The sequence below is a fragment of the Dicentrarchus labrax genome, unplaced genomic scaffold (assembly GCF_905237075.1).
Source record: "Dicentrarchus labrax unplaced genomic scaffold, dlabrax2021, whole genome shotgun sequence".
Taxonomy (NCBI): domain Eukaryota; kingdom Metazoa; phylum Chordata; class Actinopteri; family Moronidae; genus Dicentrarchus; species Dicentrarchus labrax.
Window position 1 is genome coordinate 16807664 of NW_026136720.1, and position 20971 is coordinate 16828634.

The 20971-nt window shown below is 41.2% G+C and overlaps 1 protein-coding gene across 2 annotated transcripts in view; it reads right to left on the reverse strand.

The window, feature by feature from the left end:
- The window catches only part of LOC127353082 (potassium voltage-gated channel subfamily D member 2-like), a 33585-nt gene that overhangs the window by 2585 nt on the left and 10029 nt on the right, over positions 1–20971 (reverse strand). The window contains exons 3-6 of one of the 2 annotated variants that reach the window (XM_051382063.1): positions 4400–4562; positions 3842–3940; positions 2807–2905; positions 1554–1774 (exon numbers count right to left, since the gene is read on the reverse strand). In XM_051382063.1, the coding sequence (XP_051238023.1) occupies positions 1554–1774; positions 2807–2905; positions 3842–3940; positions 4400–4562 (582 nt within the window). The remainder of the gene's footprint in view (positions 1–1553; positions 1775–2806; positions 2906–3841; positions 3941–4399; positions 4563–20971) is intronic. The other variant, XM_051382064.1, reaches the window with a different exon arrangement.

The window sequence follows — 20971 nt, forward strand, 5'->3', positions numbered from 1 at the left end:
CGTTTTTGTTTTGTTTTTGAAACATTACATGGCCTTGCGCCTAACTACTGATCAGAAATGCTTTTTTAAACGTAAACTAAAAACCCATCTATTAAGTAGTATTTATCTAGTATTTTATAATTTCATGGTTTTATTATTTATAATTATTTATTATCATTCATTCTATTTCGTTTTAACGACACTTTACTGTTTATCATTATTTATTCTATTCCATTTAATTTCATCAATTAATTTAATTAAAGTTTTTACTTTAATCAATTGATTTTGAATATTTCATTATTTTATTTTTGTTGTTATTTTTATTGCTTGTATGATCTTTTATTATAGTATACCCATCTTTTTATCACCCATCGACTTTTTTTATACATATTTCTGTGGCTTTTATTGCCTTTAATTGATAGTCATAGCTAAAGAGTGACAGGAAAGGGGGAGAGAGAGAGGGAAGCACATGCCACAGGTCGGAGTTGAACCCATTGCCACTGTAGCAAGTACTCTGGGCACCAGCGCTATCAGGATGCCCGCATCTTTTATTGTTTTATTCAATTAACTTCTGTTTTGGTGTGCATTAGTCTCTCAATCCTTTTAAACATCCTATGTTTTGCCAGTTGTCAGTGTTTTGTCAGGCTTTTAAAGCACTTTGAACTGCATTAGATTTGTTTGAAAGGTACTATATAGATAGTTTGATGGTTTGACCTTTGTATGACATTTTTCACACCAAGAGTAATGGGTATCATTTCACCCAATTTATAAAATAGCACATTTTACAGCACTGAGATATCCATCTCTGAGAATTCTAGTGTTATAGAGGTGAAAGGAATTTTATTTGTGCTGCTTATATCGAAACATTTCAACAGCTTCTTTAGATACAGCGTCCTAGTTGCTCTGGATAATCCACAGAACAAGCTGTTTAACAATTTTCACAGAGAGAAGAGACTATCTGTTTCGTAGAAGAGATCTAGAGTATAAGGCACAGTGTTTCTGGAGGAAAAAATTGCAGATTTTTAATATTCCTTTGAGGGCCATCAACAAAATTCCATTAACTTTCATTGTATTGGGTTGGAAGCAAGAATCTCAGAAACAGATATGTTCAAACCAGGATAAATAAAACCAAAACTATCTGTAGATAGATACCAGTATAGATAAACTACGTATCTCCAAAATCTAGATAATTAATTTAATTAAATATTAATTTGACTGAAGCTTTGTGACAATGCATTTAATTCAATAAAATGAGGGTTTTTAAAACTAAGACTTAATTCAATAAAATGAGGGTTTTTAAAACTAAGACACAAGAGAATTTTCTGAATAAAAAAATTTGGAGATAGATGATTTTCACTGCACGGTGACAATATGTTTTTTTTTTTACTTTATAATGGATCATTGTCTATATATCTGTATCATAAATTCATCATTTAATTTCCCAGAACTGAATCTTTATCTTATTTTATAATACAGGATCAGTTGTTTGCCTGCATATGTGTGAATCTGAAGTGGAGTGAGTCAAAAGAGACAGAGATGTAGAGACAGACAAAAGAGCAAGACTGAGAGAGTACCTGTTGGCCACTGGCCTTTCTCTTATCTGTATGGTGCTGAGTTCCTGGTTGTTTGTGCTGGGCAAGCTGAAACTGCTCTTCTTCCTGTGGCGTCGAGAGCAGCACGAGCTGAGTCCGTGTGGAGACGAGGACAGCGAGGACGCACGGGAGCCTGATTTGTTCATCACAGAGATCTCCATGCAGTTGGACTGAAACGTCTGCTCGTCCACAAACTCATGATTCTGCAGAGGAAGATGGCGGAAATGTTGCTCATGAATCACTCTATTACATCAATGATGATTGGCTCTGCTAAACAATGAGTGAAGATGTTTCACAGTAAAGACTAAACAGACTGAACAGAATCCACAGCAAAATTGTTTGATAATTGGAAAATGAATCATCAAGGGAATAGAAATATATTGGCCCAGATGTCCATATTAAGTGCCATCTGTGAAAACATTCACAACTGTTATCCCTGTGATAAATGAGCATGACTTGAAGGTCAGGCTCCAAGTGCGTTTCAGGCTTTGCCAGCAGATGGCAGAGTGACACTGTGCAGGATCTGATGCCATGCCCTGGATCATGCACCCTTCTTATATGATCTCTCTGTCACTCCTGCACTGCACTCTACCATATATGAGAAGACTAATGTAAACATGTGCGCTGCCATCTGAATGGCACGAAGCCTTTACAGAGCTATTCCCAGACGACTGGCAAGCCTTTTACTGGGGGGAGGATCATCCATGAGAAGGGAACACTGATTTACTGCCTGTCCGAGTCTCTGTACAGGGTTTAGAGCAGCAAGTGTAAAACTCATGTCACAACCAAGCATTAAAGAGGCTCTTACATCTCTAAATTATAGATAGTGTAAAATTAAGTATGCTGGTTTGTTTGGAAGGAATAATGTTACTGGCTGGTGGAGTCATGTTATCTTTAGCATGTTGCTGGAGAGGGGACTTGACATTTCCCAGCCCCATTTTCAGCTATTTTTAACTTGTGATGCATATGAAATGATTCTACAGTTTGTGCATGGATGAAAAGACTCACTTTGTTTCTATTTCCAACACACTGTACCAGACTGGCACTACCGATGACAGCGCAGATGTGCACAAGTGATGCAATTTCACATAAAAGAAGCTATTATTTACTGAGCTATTTTAAACTGGTTAAAAACTGTTACCAACATAGTAAAAATGAAAGATACCAAAGTGATTTGTTTGTGTGTGTTTTCCAGTAGACACAGCTTTTAAGTTTTAGAAGAAAGGGGATTTTACCGTGGTCTTCTCCAGGCAGTGTAGCAGGTGATGATGCTGGCTCTCAAAAGGAGGGTTGGCAGCCTTCCCCACCAGGGCTCGTCCTGCCTGCTTGGAGGCCTTCGAATAGAAAAGTTTAAAAAAAAGAAATACAGTGTAGCTGAGCAAGTTATGACTCTGCATAGGAACGGAGTTTCAGGCAATAGCTAGCTCGTTGATGTAGTGGAGAGTATGCAAAGCACTGAGGGTTGAAATGCTGATCTGTAGCACGGCAGCCAATCTACTGAGAACCTAGTGAGATGGGGATGTTTTAGAAATACATAGAGACAGTGACTAATTACAACATGTTATCACTGATAGAATTGGTTTTGCCATTATTTAGCTGATTTGGTGAAAAAGACCAGCAAAGTCAAATTAGAACTGAGCTTATTTCAGTGCAACAGCAGTGGCACACCTAGACACAGATCGAACAGACTGTACTAAGCACAGCACAGATTCTAGACCACAACAAAACCACACTTTGATGAACACTCTGCACGGCTCTGGGATGGAAGGTATGTTGTGTTAGTCGGCACTACAACCTGGATGCTCTAGAAATAACACACAGAACACACAGCAGATCAAAAACAGAGTTTAGAGGAGATGCAGGCTGAGCAGACAGCCTCCATAGGCGACCTACTGTCCAGTAAGCCTCTGGTTCCCTTCTTCCCCTCCAAACCCTGTTGGACAGACATGCAGAGCTTGGTCATGAGTCAGTGTGACTGTAATGGCCGTGCTCCACCAGAAGGCAAGTGTGCCTGCCTGGCCCCCCTGCTGTATGGACAGAGAGAGAGTGTTGACAAAGCATGTCAATGCTGCAGCTGAGAGGTGTGATGTAAGAGAGTGGACGATCACACTGAAGAAGCACTGGAATGACAGCAGCCCCTGTGTTACAGCATGAGGAGCCCCCCCACCCCCGCCCCTATGTGTGGTGGCATGGCCCCCAAGCAGAGCTGCATGCAAGCGTCAATGAGGCCCCGGTCAGTCAGCCCCCAAGCCGCTGCTTGGTCCCGTTACCTCCGCCAGTGAGTCGATCAGGAGCCCATTTTGTTTGTAGCGCATATAGGCATTAGTGCCTCGAGTCTTCGTAGCACGGATTCTAGCAAGCCGAGTTTTCTGTTTGAACAAACAGACCTCTGTTTTAGCCTCTGACGGTTTGTCTGTCACACTAATTGGCTCTGTCTTCCTCTGGCAGCCACAGTATTTAGTAGGGAGAGGTTATGCTTAAATCTACCATTAGAAAATTCTGCCTTAGCAAACACTTTTAGGAAGAAATGCACATATTGCTATTGAAAAGCTGCTGACACCATACTCTGAAGATCATTTGTTCAGTCATTGTCATCCCTCTCTTATTTCTTTCTCCCACTGAAATATACTCAAGCAGGTTTAGCCCACCCAATACACACATACACAGAAACACAATAAAAGATTAATATTCTGGAAGATAGTGTTTGCCCTGTCATTCTGTTACGCGCGGATAAGACAGGGACAGAGGAGAGAGGCAGATAGAAGCAAAACAAAGAAAGATAGAGAGAAAAAGGAAGAGAGAGGCGGAGGGAGGGAGAGAGTCAGTACCCTCTGGGCTCGTCGTTTCTCTGCCCGCTGGCTTTGGTGGTAGATGCGGCTGAAGTTTGACACTATGACAGGGACAGGCAAGGCGATGACCAGCACCCCACTCAGAGAGCATATGGACCCAAACACCTTCCCCACGATTGTTTTTGGCACCATGTCACCGTACCTGAAACACAGAAAACAGACAACAGTGAGCACGCTGGAGGCTTGTTTTATCATGTTAAGTAGTTGTGTGTTTAATGTTATTTTTACTAGTCTCGAAATAGTTACAGTGACCTTGGATTATTTCACAACTTCAAATAAGAAGTCACACATTTGAAGTGGGTGAGGAATAAATAGGACTTTTCTGAAGTCTCTTCTTCCTGGCCTACTTTCTTCATGCCATCGTGACGTTCATATATAATTACACACCTGCTGGCACCAGCTAATGCTTTCACATCGTGACCAAGCATGCTACACATCCCCTGTGACCTCTGTTAGCCAAACAGCTTGTGAAAGATACAGGGAGTAGTATCACATCGAGTAAAAGCAAAAGGGGAAGAGAACAGTGTGATGCCGAACCCTGGAGGAATCATTTAAGTCTGTGGGCCACTTGTATGTTTTGTTCTTTTTCACACAACAAAATGGACCCTGAATGTTGAATGCAGATTCAGAGTGAAACCGTATTAAAACAATTCTGCAACACTGATCAACACTGATCCGATGGTATACCTGAGCACAACCATTTTTCAACATTATACCAATGTTGAACAGGCTAAATTCAGCATGAAACGGATTAATGTATGTACATATGTCCGATGGGACTAAATCATCCCCATTAAAGAGATTAATGCGCCTGTCTTCTGTCAGGCAGCTGGACCTGTCCGTGCTCAAGGTAAAGCTAGAATCAAACTGTCTTCATGATCTCACTTTCTTTACATTAGCTGACATCTCCAGTGCTGCTTATTAGCGGTGGAAACTATGAATCAGTTCAGTCAGGTCAAAGATTTGTATTCATTAACTACATACTGTAGTTTGCTCACTTTTTTTCTAAGATAGGCATCTGCATTTCCATTTCAGTTCACTTCAGTATGTTCAACAGTAAGTGAATTAATTATTGTTCATACCGACGCAACGTTCAGCAGTAACTTCAGCGTGGTGCTGATTCAAACAATTAAAAACCAGACTATACAGACACCGCTAAGGTTAATGGGTCAGCAGACCGCAATGTGTGACAAAGTTATCATATCATGATTGTTTCTGTGGCTTTGTGCTCAATTAATTGGATTCTAATGAGGAAATAACATATTTATCTTATCTATAGTTCCACTGCTAAAAGCCACTGATTCATTCAGTGACAACGTGATTCAGAAAAGTCGGCTCCGTTTGAAGATTATGTGTTTAAGATTTGTTCGTACATGTATTAAACACCTCAACCACTTACCAGCCAATACTACCATGACTAACAAACTAAAAACATTTAGCCGCAAACACATACTGCTGCCACACAGAGAGCTTATTATCATTCAGCATCATAAAATAGGGGAGGAGAATTAGGCAGCGAACCCTGACTTCTCCCAGGCAATTAATTGCACAAGACACAAACCTGCAAATTATACCCACAAATCATTAGAACATAACCTGCATGCTCATGAATAGCCCTCTGCAGACATTTTAGGCCACAGGCAGCATTGGGATTTAACACAAAGAGTGCAAATTAATGATTCAGAGCATGTATGTTTTCCTTGTCTTTCTAAACATCCCGCTATGTGCTGTGGAGGACAGGAATCCACAGGATTGCAGGTGGGTGAGATGACTGATCGAGACCCTAATGCGCAAATGACCTGAGAAGACCATTACCTCCTAAGAGTAAGATGAATGCAGGTAGGAAAGGACATCAGCATTGCTCAGTGGCTGTGACAGCCACGCGTCTCTCCAGTGAGGCAGGGTAATGTGAATGTATCGCTACACGGGAGGTTGACTATTTCATAAATGAAGTTGTCTAATGCCCACGGCCGTCTGTTTGAGTCATTAGCCTCAGGTTTCCATCACGTTGGGCCGAACAGCCTGGGCTTTTACAGAGCTTGGGCGGAAAGATGTAAAAGTGGACATTTTAATATCACGCTTGATGGGACTTCATGTACAACAGTTTGCTTTCAAGTTGAGTAATCTCACACAGATGTCGTTAGTTTTACAGTTCATTACAGGTCAAGTCATTTTCCTATGTAATCACCGACGAAGCCTGACAGTAGGTGTCAATTATAGATTTCGGATGTACTGTTGAAAGCCTATTAAGAGATCCACATAAAAAATGCAGGACAGCATTCCTTCACATAAATTTGACTGCTCACGTGTGCTTTATTCCAATGGGAGGAGTGTCAAGATGCTGCTGCATGTAAGAAAAAGCCTGAACAGTCAACTGTGGAATACAATGTATTGCAGTTCTTTCAGCGAGCGTCGTCTTTTGAAAGCGAAGCATAGCAGCGAGCAGGTGAAAAAAAGAAGAGAGCAAGCGCACTCTGGAGAGAGAAGCACTAACAGTGATGGATTGTTCATAAGGGGGAAGCTGAGATACACAAAGCTCTGCCTTCTGGATGACGGCAGAGGTAGGAATTAACAGCAGTGAGAGATTAAAGTAATGTTCCTGCTTTGTTCTTGTTGTCTCTGACTACCAGGTACCCGTGTGCTACCCCGAGCTGACATGGGTGAGACACAAAGATGGATGGCCAGATCCTTATCCACCCTGCAGAGGAGGAAGAGGAGTGTCGGAATGACTGAGTATCAATTCCCTAGTTCCACCCACCTGAAACCATACTGCGCTCGCACTGGTCTTAAAAACATTCGCATTCTGTAGAATTGTCCTACAGTGAGATGACAGCATTGCAGATGAAGCCCAGCGTGGTGAGAGAGAGTGAAACTGGGGAATCGCCTCAGACGGTATAGGAGAAATGTCACACTAAAAGGAATATTTGAATTCTAGAAGTGGGCGATGAATGTCCCCGCCCGGCTTGGATAATGGACCACTCAAACATTCATGAGTCCCTGTATCAACCTGTGTGGCAGAGTTTGTGCGGTTGACCTTAAAAGTGTTGCGGTATTCCATCAGGTGGTGCTCTGAGACAGATTTCTGTACATGACCTCACCGCCTCACAGCAAGCGCTGACACCCAAAAACATGGACACGCCTGAACACACAGGAACACACACATACACTGGCAGTCACAAGAACATGCACCTGTGTGTGTGTGTGTGTGTGTGTGTGTGTGTGTGTGTGTGTGTGTGTGTGTGTGTGTGTGTGTGTGTGTGAAAAGGCCTTTAATTTGACATCTAGTTAAACCAATCCCCTTTCCTAAAAAAGCAATCTTGTTCCTTGATTGTCTTCCAGAACCCTGTGTCTGAAATCTGACTGCCATCTGGTTAGTGGGAAGCGAGAAAATAAAAAAACAACAAACATATCTGGATGACTTTACAGACACGTCATTTGTTTATTTTTCATCTCAGAGACAGGGCAGGTATTTTCTATCTAATATCAAACACAATTAAATTAAATATTTTTAGGTAAAATAAGCCTAAATTGTAAAAATCATGACTTGCACCGCTGCAAACATTAAAGTGTTGGCAGGAAAAAAACACTTTGTGTACATAAAAAAGCCCTCTTAAGCGAGCACAGGTTCAAGTTGCTGATGTAATCGTAGAGGTCTAAAGTAAGTCCTCCCAGGGTCCCACCGACTGACATGCCGGGTTGAGATCACTGCCAACAGCTTAGCGGTGCTGACAATTAGGATCCAAGAAGGATTGTGGCAGATCTTTCAGCTGAGAGGGCTTTGTCAACAGCGTTAAAATCCAATCATCCACTGGCACCTCTGTCATAGTACTTCTAGCTTCCACTTCCAGGGTTTTACTGTGAAACTAACTCGCCTCCTGCAGAAGTGACTGTAGTAATGTGCAATAATGAAAGCCAACGGACGCTCAAATGGCCTCACAGCATTTGATTTCATTGATGTGAGTGATCAAGGTCAAGGTGTTCAAATGAAGAAAAAATCCTGTGATGAAGGAGCTGCTGGACTGTGTGGTGCCATCCTATTAAATCTGTCATGGTAAAGACATTGAATCTCATCAAACTGCACTTTGATCTACTCCACTTTGATATTTCAATGAGAAGCAATGGTATGAAACTAATTTGATTAATACATTAAGCATTTTGATTCATCAGCTGATTAGAATCAAGATGAATTAAGCAAACTGTCCTATCTCGTGCACCATCTATCTCCGCTGTTTCATGCCAATAATTACTGAGGGGCCTGCAATCTGATCATCTAAATCTGAAATGAATTTCAATCTCACCTTCTTCCATGAGATTGGTTTAACTTTGCATCCCTCTTGCAGTTTGTCTCTTATTATGTGTGAGTGGGGGAAATCGTCGTTCATTGGACTCACTAGTATTTGTTGTGCGTGTTGAGTCACAGTAAAGTTATTATGAAATGCTCTTTGAGATGCTAAAACAAGACATTCATTTGAAAAAGCCCTTAATTGAGGAAAGAATGTCAAGGTCAACCACCCTTGGTCTGACACAGAATTAGCATTTTTTATCATTTCAAAAAGATGAGATTGGTAAATTCCAAACATGCTCTCTGCATTGAGTGTCCTCAGCCTGTCTTTGATAATTCTGTGAATGCATGATTTTCTGTTTGACCTTCACCAACCATCCCATCGCACACCCATCTCCCTATCAGTGCTTCCTGGGGTAATTCACTCGCTCAGTTTCACAGTTCAATGGTTTCTACAGCACAGACAAGCCCTCCAAACCTGTGAGACCAAAACCTGTCAATTATCCTGAAACTCCGATACTGTCACGAACTGTACCAATCAAAAGTTGATAATGACAGAGAGAGGCATTAAAACTGTGCAGGGACAACGGGAGAGTGGCAAGGTCGGGAAGTACCAGATACCCTAACAGTGGAGACATCTCCTGCGGGCGTGATGTGAAATGTAAAGCTAGGAGAATCAAAGAGTGCCAGAGTGGACACAACATTAAAATCTTATCTGAGAACATGACATAGAAGTGATGAAGCCTTACACTGACCAACTGAGAAAGGCCCCATTTTTTACATGACAAGGAGCAAATGGAGCAACGTGCCACAACAATACGGTTCTCTGTACCTTCTCTACAAGGCTGAAAGAGCACAATATTCATCCTTGCTGACAGTTAAATAATAGATGTACAAAAAGAATGTAATTTTCCTCCTGAACTCCATCATGCTCAAACAACTATGAATTCGGAACCTGAAGAAAATAGATTACACCGCCTGCATGTCATAGAGGCATTCTAACATGAGTGACAAGAAGATATACATTTTCTGTGGTGTGTGGACCGCAAGATTTATGGAGAGCTGCAGGAGAGGTCTTGAGGGTGGTTATGTCAGAGCCCTCATATAAAAAATTTAGTTCGTAAAAACAAGAAAGGAAAGGCTATATGACTGTTCTTTTCTGTGCCAATAGGCATTGTGAATCTGACCACAGAGTAAGGGAAGAGCAATGCAGCAAACAGATTGCTGCATTTATAGATAAACAGGAAAACTCTCTCTGGTGTACCATATATTTATATAATTGATGTTAAAGTATTAAGCACATCCTTTATTTATCTATTTCCACCATGAACAGATTGTAAAAGAATATATTTGTAATCACAGAGAGACTGGCAGCATCACTGGTGGCGGCTAACACCCTGCAAGGATTTTTCAATGCAGTGGCACAGCTACAGTATGTACCACTGCAGTACAATCCTTGAGGGAGGTATAACACAAGGTTTCAAGAATCAGGAGCACAATAAATGAACATGATCTCCAACATGATCCCTAAACACCACGTATCATTCCTGATGTTCTGCGCTGCATCCCTGGCTACAGCCCGGGAGCACAACATCCAAAACGCTGCCTCTCTTGGGTTTGGACACCAAAGACTGATGGGATTAAGAGTGTGTGGGCTGATAGGACTCTGCTCTGATGCTATCCCTCAGATATACATCATTATAGAGGGGGGGAATCCCACAGGCGGTGGGATTAGCCCGTTAGATTTTCACTGCAGGTGATAAGGGAGAGAAGGAGAGGCTGGCAGAACTACACAACATAATGGGGAGATGGGAAAGCAGAGATAGGAGGGAGCCAGAGGACCGCACTGCCTGGTGTAACGCGTGTGGTAGGAAAAACAGAGCACTCAAGTATGAGTAACTGCGAACAATAGCTACAGGGATGGACAACTTTGAGATAGGTGAACATAGCCGACTCTGCGGGCAAAAATGCACAGACGCTCCGACGGGATTTTGAAATGCAGTAAAAATGAAATGTGGAGCAGATGTGGGAGATTGTTTTGTATGCTTTCTACAATCCAGCTCCAGTCTCTGCAGATTTGTGAAAAACGATGGGTAGAGCTCAAGGTTAGCATGTGAAGTTCAAGGAAACAGCCATAGCATGCATGGCTACATGCCAGTCGGTATTGATGCATTGTAAATGAAGACTTTGCGATGCAGCGGTGTCAATGTTGCTTTGATCTTCCAGCTGAACGTTCACCCTGGAGTCTAAGGAACTACACAGAACCAATAAAGGCCAGAGAAATTCCTCTCTTTTAGCCATGCAGACACAGATAAACCATATAGAATAATCCCCCACGTATAGCTCTGGCAAAGGCACCTCAGCTCTCTCTCGCTCACATATCAAACATGTATTCCCTCAGCCTTCCAAATCCCAGCTTAACCCTCACCCTGCGAAACCAGGCGGCTAGTTATCACCATGGCTTTGACATTAGCATGCACGCCCTCTCTCATTTGGGAGATCTTCTTAAGAGTCAGGGATGATAAAAAGCTTTCCTCTCTACCGCTCTTCCATTCCTGACTTTGACTCACCCTTCCTCTGCCTGGACCTGCCTGCGTCTAACTATGAGTTGGAGATGAAACGCTTCATTCTCTTTCCTTTTCTCCTCCTTTTCTATTATCATGCAGTGCTAGCACAGCCCTGCTTGACATTTTTCTTTTCTTCTGCTCTTCTCCAGTTTCTCAGTCTACACCTGCTGACACTTGAGAAACAACTGCTGTCCTACGCAAAAAAGCACCCCTATTTCACTGCTATTATATGCCAAGTCACCTCTACTTCAGCTCCTCATCGTCATGATTACAACCAATTCCTTGTAGCAATTTCTTTTAATTACTAGATGAATGGCTGTTCTGTATTAATAGAAGCTTTATGAGGGTTAGGTATCCACATGGATCCATAAAATAGCATGCTCTCCTGCAAAAACATAAATGTGAGAATAATCATTTGTCAGGGGGAGGTCTGGATGATGCAAGTCTTCAATCAGCCAGGACATGATGAAACCTAGGTAAACTGACTCAAACACTGATCTAATTTTAATTTGTCATTCCATGTTTAGATTCCTGCCCATTACATTACTTCAGAAAGCCAGAGGCTAAAAATATATTCCCACAACGTCAGTATAATACTTTGATAATGCAATTACACTGCTTCGTGGGTGAATGGGGAGGGCAAAGGAACATGAAAGAGGGGTTGGAAGCACGAAGGGGCGCCAGAGCTATGGATTATGAGAGAACGTGATAATAAAACGTAATCATCAGACACTCAAGCGATTATGCTAATGAACTCATTCCGTATTCATCACAGGCTAATCGGCATGCGGGTGAGAGAGCGGTGGCATTTTCTTGAACACAGAAAGGTTTGATTGAGCAGGCAGCGAGTTACCTCACCTCTGGTGTGTGAGGGCCCGAGGTGGGGTTAAAGGTTAAAACACTAATATTTTGAGAGGACCAACTGTGACAGTTCCTTCTAAATTTGTTTGTGCGTGCATGTGCTTTGTCAGATACACAACCAGATCTGGAGCACCTGGGCCCAGTGCTCCTTTTTGCTATGCTTAGCTTTTTGTCTTTTCCCTGGGCGCAGATGAGGACAAGTCCCCTCCGACTTCTGACGAACTTGTCCCCGCCTATAAATTATTTCGAAATAAATTATGTATTGAATATATACATTTAATACAAACCAACTCCATATTTGAAATAATTCACTGATAAACAAAACCTTTTCCTCCCTATGTGTCTTCCTCAAGTGGTCTGAACAAAACTGGTCTCTCAGTGAGTCAGTGGTCTGTCAGATGACCCCATCAACATGTACTGTAGCTATACCCGAACAGCAGATTTTTAAGTCACCACATGCAATACATAATTAGTGTCTTTCACTCTTTAACACTGCGTTATCGACATTTATATGCACCGTTTCTGAACCTCCTTCTTACATTCAGCGCATCTATGTGCTGTTTTTGGCTCAGAGAAAGAGACCATCAAGCTAGCAGCAGAACCTGTGAAAGAAGCCATGTCTGTGAAGTATTCTGCACTCTAATAAGACCTTCGTGGTACTAATACTAATTCAAAGGCTGTAAAATGTTTACATGCAGTGTTATTGAAGGTTACTTCGTTATATTCTCTGGTATCAGATTTGCAACACATTTGCTAATTGGGCAGCAATAAATTATATATCATATATAAATATATAATATCAACATACATGTGTTTTTCAGTTGTAATTTAATAGTGTAAATACAAATCTTTCACTGTAAAATTTTGTGGATTTATTTGCTTTGCAGTGGCATTAGTAATACAGTGTTAATACTATTAGCTGTCTTGTTGTTTTCTTGTACTCTGCAATGTGTGAAATTCTTATTTCACATGAAGAAGCACAATCAGGATGCTGCTCACAAGGACACAACAGACCAAATAGGCCCACACTGTACATAAGGACCTATGCAAATGGTCAACTAGTATTGATCAGATGAGATTTCCAAGTGACCCCTGTGACCTTTGTTGTGTGGTTTGGTGATGGTAAAGAGGAAAAACGTGAAAGGTCTTGCGGATTAGTGGCTCTGTGTCGGAAAGGGGAACTGGTCCAGGAGCCTCATCACACTGACAGCAGATTAGTGCTCCGCGGCACCAGAGCAGACGGTGCAAGATTAACTTTGATGTGTGATTCCACACAGAGCAGCCGCTGGATATCAGCTCCCTCCACCAAATGGCCCTTAACTCTGAGTTTGCAGCGTGTGCATTCACGAGCTACAGTATCTAGAAATCAGCCTTTTTTTTAGGGGGGAGAACAGATTTTGGGCTCCTACTAGAAGCATTGAAATGTAATTTATTGTTTAAATAATTAAAATGTTAAAGTTTCTTCATCATGCTTGTAAAAACAGTTGCTAATGTTTTCTGTGGCTTTGGAGCTTTGTGATGTCTAAGAAAATAACCTCAGATGATGTCATAGTGGTGTTATCAGGGCAATATGTACTTGCTTGGAAACTTCAAATTTAAAACACAAAGCCTGAGTTATAAACTAGAAGTGTGGAGTTTGAAAGAAGTGGACAGGGAGGATTTAATGAAAGAATGTTTTTCAGTTGCATTTTGGGAATTGTAAATCCTGTATATCCTAGGGACTTAAAGTTAGATATCATAGCCTCTGCTGTTTCACTTTTGACAATTATTTTTTTATTTGTATCACAACTTTATGGAAATGCAAAAATAAATTGCTGGTTTACCCCTTCGATCTTTGAACCTTTCAAACTATTAAATGCACACGTCAAAGAATAATTGAAAATGCCCATCCCCCATTTACCAGACCTGAGGTATAATGTCTTGACCAACAGTTCAAAACCAAAAGGTTATTTATGTGTCCAATTATACAACCCAAAGAATTTTGACTGAAAGAAAGACAATAAATGCTTTCAAATGGACCCTGCTGATTGTTTCTCCTTCTGTACTCATATCAAATAAGAACCCTCTCCTAATTAATTCACTGTGTTTTTCACTGTCTTGGTTAATGTCAGCTTGTCATTTTTACTAGTGTTAGCCACTAGACTGTCAGCTATATAGTACGACAGCATTTACAAGCACACGCCTTCCACATGTCACCACCCTAAATACTTAAACTGAAGGATTGGTTCTACAATGCAGGTTTTCTTTTTAAAATCTCAATCTCAAAAGCCAGGAAAAAGTCCCTTAGTCTCTATTGACCAGGGTGTTTAGAGACTGACTTGTGAGTCTACGGTTGATGCTACAAAAAGAGGCTTACAAAAAGACTTCAGGCATACACATAAAATAATGCCCAGTAGGTGAAATATATATCAAAAATTTGGAGGAAAGGAGAAAGTCTCAAGATAATGCATGTTGTTGGAAAAGAAAACTTCTCGATTCTGTTTGAGTTGCAACTTTAAATTGTCTATATCAGCTTTTTATACCAAACAGCTGCAGCCCCTCAACTTCAGGTTTGCTTCCTGTTCACACAAAACACTCACATGCAGGATAGTTAATGGCTCACATGAGATACTGTAAGCAGATATAGAACTTAATACAGATACAGACTCTGATTATTTGCCATACCAGTGAAAGAATAATTTTAGATTCCTCAGAGGGTCTTTGAAACAAACATCAAGGTACAAATTCCAGCCGTTTAAAAAAAAACAGCTGCAAGTTCAAAGGAACACTTCAAAATCTCACAGTGAAACTGAGGGGAATAGCGGAGGTTGGGATGAGACAGAAAGAGTGGTGAAGCGTAAAAATGTACTGAGCGCTCTCACAGAGAGTGTGGACAGCAGCCAGACTGGCGACAGCAGTGAGCCCAGATAACAGCGAGTACCAGGAACCAGCGAGAACCTGTGGGGAAGTATTGGGAAGAGCTGCATCTCTTCTAACAGCTGCTGTCTGGCCCCTGGGGCAGAGTAGAGCTGCTAGCTGCAACCATATCCACCATCTCCCCGCCTGCACCACGCTACTTCATGCGCATTGGGGACGTCATTACTTTTTCCATTTCACTCCACGAGACTTCTCCTGTCAAATCAAAAAATGACACGAAAAATAATAACTCAGGGCCATGGGTCGGAACAACAACAACACAGCCGAAAGGTCATTTTGCCAATGAAAATTGGTCTTGCATCCACACAATCTATCAGTCATCAACAGGTTTATTGTTATGTTCACAGCAGGGGTGGCTGAGACATGAATTAAACTGACCCCAGGCCAGTGGGAGAAAAGTACTGTATGTGTACTTAAAGACACAATTCCGTTTATTTACAACTTCTACATCTTTGTCACTGCAGAGGACAGGCCTACTGATGAATAATGATGTTAGCACTCCAAACACAGGCGGATTAAAGGCACAACTTTGGCTCCACCGCAGACGGCACACTTCGAATGTACCGTTAACAATCGTGACTGAATGAAGGTTATTCATTTTAATCACACTACAGCACGCCCTCCCTCCCACTATCCCAGGGGGTTGCTATATTTAAGCACTTTTTCATTTCTTCTCCTTTTTTTGGTCTTGGCTGATGGCAAGGCAATTGCTTTGTGGGACGTCTGCCCTTGAAGAATCAGACAACAGAAGGAGATATTTATACATACTGTAGATGTGGAATGAGAGCAAGCTGTATCAAATTCAACACCTTCCTCTTTGACTGTAATGTTAAGAAATCAAATCACAGGCGCTTTTTTCTTTGCCTGCTTTCTAGCTTTTATTTCTTTTTTTGCGAATGTTTCCCCTCCAAAACAGAAGTGACGTTGGTTTTGTACCTGTACTCTAAGATTAGCTGTCTGTCCTGGGGGAGAGAAAAAGAGTTGGAACGTTCGTCTCCCATTTCTCCCATTCATTTTCCTGCTTTCTAATTGGGCTTCTCCATCTGTTGAGGTCTACAAATTGTCTTCTGGGGAAGCTACAGCTAAAACATCCTATCAAACACACAAATACATCAGGGACAGTCTTCTTGGAGCGCTGCCATCCCAGGCACTGAAAGAGTAGTCAGTGTGTGTGTGTGTGTGTGTGTGTGTGTGTGTGTGTGTGTATGTGATGTATAATCAGAAGTCCAGCAGCATACAGCCTGGAGATAAGTAGATATCCAGCATACGCTGAAATCTGATTTGAAGCTGGCAGGATTGGCTACTTGGAAATTAATCTATCTACCACACAGCAGATCTGTGCAAGTGACATACTTTAATAAGACTTACTTCACAAGATGTCAATGTTGATGGGTGCCTGAAACACAGTGCCAGTGGTATTGACTGTATGTCTCATGCACTTCTGATAAATGTGTCTCCTCTGCAGTCCCCAAAGATGTTGAGTAAACAGACGCAATTTTTAAATTCTGAGAAATGGCAAAAATTTTGGGATTCTCTTCCAATTCTCACTTAGAGTTGTTAATGATATGGGAAATTGTGCTCCTCATGCTTGTCACTCTTTACATCCCATTGACTGGGAGTTGAATACTCAGGAGCGAGCAGTGGGACGTGTGACAGTGTATTTGTGGTGATGATTACAGCCCATTAACTTTGATGGATGCCATTTCATAGAAAAGACGATGGGAGTTGGAACGACGACGATGCAGCTTGTTTTCTGTCACCAACATGTGTACACAAAATTGTGGAAAAGAGCGTTGAGGAGTAAACTGTAGCAGTGTCCATGCAAAATTGATTTTTGGATTCCGAATGAGACCACTTCACCTTTGGAGGTAATTGAATGTCACATTAGAGAGGATGATGCTGGATCTGTCTCCCAGGATGCTCAGGCATGATTCCCCTGTGACCTCCAGAGGACAGCAAGGACTGGAGGATCCACCAACACCGCATATGCCACCAGCAGATACATAAGGAATTTAAATGTGTGTGTGTGTGTGTGTGTGTGTGTGTGTGTGTGTGTGTGTGTGTGTGTGTGTGTGTGTGTGTGTGTCAAGTTTGTTTTCATGTATGTGGAAGCGAGTCTGTATGTGCAAGTAAATGAGACGAAGGTGTGCCTGAAATTGATTGCAGTGTCCGGCTTTATTAATGCTAACTGTCTGGGCGGCTTTCTTCTCTGCTAACTCGCTTGCTTGTCTTTGCCTTTTGGCCCAAATTTGTGGCTTGGTCAAATAGAGACACACTCGATTTGTCTGTGGCCGTTACGTAAAGACAAGGCCATGCATGCCAGAAATCTAACTCTTAAGCTCCTCCACAGGGATTACGGACAATTGGCTAAGGGGGAAAATACAAATAATAATCAACTGTTTACGGTTTTCCACTAATACCTTGAAAAAGAAGTGAAAATCCCCACATGGAAATGCAATCCTTAAGCAGCTGAGATACCCTGTGTAGGACGCCTGCAGAGAGATACACCGGCGGGAAATCCTCTAGGTGAGAGCTGAACCTGTACTTCAGTAACACCTAGACAAACATATCAATCTACAGTAGCTATCATCCATCCCATTCTAAATAAAGCTTTTAAATTGTTGCCGTTTTTAAGCAAATGAAATCCAACCAGTATCAGCATGACAGAATAAGGAGGCGAGGAAGGGGGGAGGGATGTGGGGGTGTTCTGTGTTCAGTGGGGAGGGGAAGGAGGGGAGGAAGGGGGGAGTGATGGGGGGTTCTGTGTGTTCTGGGGGGAGGGATGGGTAGCGGTGTTGTGTGTATTCAATGTTTGTGTTTAGTTCCTGTGTTATTAATGTTTAAAATCAATAAAAGTTGATTACAAAAAAAAAAGAATATATTGACAGAATAGGATTAGGATTTGTCATTTTGCTTTTTACTTTCAACTTTAACATGCTTACCTAATGTGACCTTGTTAGTTCTTAGCCTAACTTACCCCCTGGAGTGTGTATTCAGTGTGTGTTGGAAGAACTACATTTATTCTTAAGTAAAGGTTAATAATATTTTATTTATTTATATTTATTGGAATATACTCTGTTACAAAATGTTGCACTATTATCAAGTATTAATAATACTGTAGTTTAAAGTATCAAAGTAAATATTCAGAATTCAGAATGGCCCCTTTCAAATAATGATGAAATAATAATAATAATAATAATAATAATAATAATAATAATAATAATAATTAAAGTTATTACAACTGAACATGAATGTCATCAACAATTGCCAAGATATTTTACTTAAAACTACAAATGTCATCCTCATGGTAGCGCTAGAGTAAAAGTTAGAATTCATCAGTAGAATTCATCCTCTGGGAACCAACAGTGTCTGCAAAAAATTTCATGTAAATTTGTGAAGCAGTTGTTGAGCTATCTCAGTCTGGACTAACGTTATGGGCCGACCAGCTGACAGAATGACATTGCCATTCATAGAGCCACGTCGCTAAAATAAAACTACTGACTGTTTATGCAGAAACCTGGAAAAATACTATGGTTGATCACTGTGGGATAGTAAATTATGCTGAAATACAGACAAAAGACAGCCACTGATATGTGCTGCCTTCAACCTGTCATGTGACTGCACTGAATTTACAATGGGTGGGCACAATAAAAGCATCATCACCATTTCCCTTTGTGAAGATTTAATGCTCAATTCTTGTTGAGACTGTGGCAGGGAACTGTTGATTTAACACTGTGGTAATTCAATTGCATCACGTTGTTATGTGTGATTGAAATTTTGAGTACCCCCATAACCTGAACTCACATCTTTCCGACACACAAACACACAAAAATTACACAAAAACTAAAAAAACAATGCAGTTTTCACAAGCTGGTAGTTTTTGTAGGGCTATTGTATTGGAGTGCTTTTTTATTATACTAGACTTTATTGTGTCCACAACCAATACAGAAGTCTATAATAGTTTTAATAGCAACTGGAAATTATCTAGCAGAATAAAACCACATATATTTACCTTTATCTTTAAAAATTCTGAAAAATAATCTAAATCTAAATCTATCAGTTGAAGGGGTCTGAAGGTCTGAACTTGACATTAGAATAATGGCACTATATGATCGGCACTTAATATGTCATCCATCCATCTAAGACTGCATGGAGACAGTTAAAGAAGACTGTGGTGGTGACACTGATACACCTGCAGATGAGAAATTAGTTTGAGGTGAAAGAGAAATATGTAGCCCCAGAGCACATGCCCTGTTTAGTTTCTGTTTGACCAAATGGCCTACATTAGGTGATATATTTAGCTATTTATAGAAGCTGGGCCAGGCAGGAAACAGCTGCCATGCGTCAGGGTGACAGCCTGACATCCCTCATCTCAGCAGGACCTCCCTGCCAGGCAGACAGTAGGAAGCTCTTTATACCTAAACTGAAATGGGACATAGCCTCTTATCATTCATACTGCATACAGAAACTAATAATCTATGGAGCCTGTAGCAAAGACTCAACAATGAAACTGGGTTAACAGTGGCTAGTATGGGCAGCTCCATCTGAAACCGCACTTGTGCACTTTACAGAGATCTATATTCTTCCTTTACAGCGAACACTGTGGATTTCATTTAAGTGGGATCAGTACTGATCACGAGGAGCTTTTACTGTGGTGTCCTGGCGCTGTAAACTGGCACGATTCCTCAGCTCTGACAAAAATGAGACGCTTCATGAACAGTGAAGCAGAGCTTCGAGCTGATAAACGGGCTGAATCAATATTCATGACTTTGCCATGAAGCTGCTCACGTTCAGGTATTATGAATGGGCTGTAAACCAAGTTTCAATTAAAGCGTGAGCATCAAAGTTTCACTGCTCTCTCTGAAGCCACGCTACGCCTTCTGTTTGTCTCTGCTACATGAAAGTCTATATTGATTATAGTCCTCTCATAGGATACAAGAGAGAGACTGGTGTTAACAATACACACTATCATACAATGAAAGTGTGTCACCATAAAATAAATGTATGCTACAAAGCATTTAAGTATAGGCACTTTAAAAACTAGGATACTGTCAAGATAATGGATTTCTTTCATTTCACCCCAGTTCATGTTTTGCTGAGAGGTTTTAAAAACAGCATAACTTTCTCTTTAAATCTGTATCTATAGTGATATCATATCACTCTTCAGAAAAGGTGTCACACCAGCAGAAGTTACATCTATGAATTCTTTTCTGTTTCGTTCACACAGCAGGCTGATGATTGCTGTTAGCTATAATCTCTGAATCTCTGCTGATCACAGATGTTGGCTTGTTGGCTGAGGGGCAGTTTTGATAAAGAGACAAATGTCAGGGGGAGGGATACTCACACTCTGGCATTATAAAATCTGGCACAGTTTCAAGATATTGTGTTTGCTATGCTGTCCCATGCGCCTGAGAGAGAAAAAAATCACTGCAAAGAGCAATACACCCCTCCCAAACTCGTCACAGTGACGGGTGGGACTATCATCACCTTCCTCACAACATTTTGTTCTTACATCAGTGCTGCAAAGCTGGATTTAGAGGTCAAGAAGGGGGCAAAAGGGCAGATTGGGTCTAGGAAATGCAATATAATAAATGCTAGTGGAGTGTTTACCATAGTGACAGTGGCAGCTAAAAATAAAAGAAACAACTGTCTCTCCCTCAACCAGCACTCATTACATGCCAATGCAGGGAGTGGTGTGATGTTCAGACAGGCATAGCAGACATTAAAAATCTTACAGCTCTCCATGAAAACAAACCACAGCCTGTTCTTTGTATGCTGATTAGCTGAAGTGTTACACAAAGTAACAAGTGCAAGGCCAGTGACTTGCATATGTTTAACTCTACAATTTATTACAGTGACTTTTTTTCACAATGCTAATGTGACAGTGTGGGAATTACTCGTATCAATTAATTCCTCTGTTGTTTC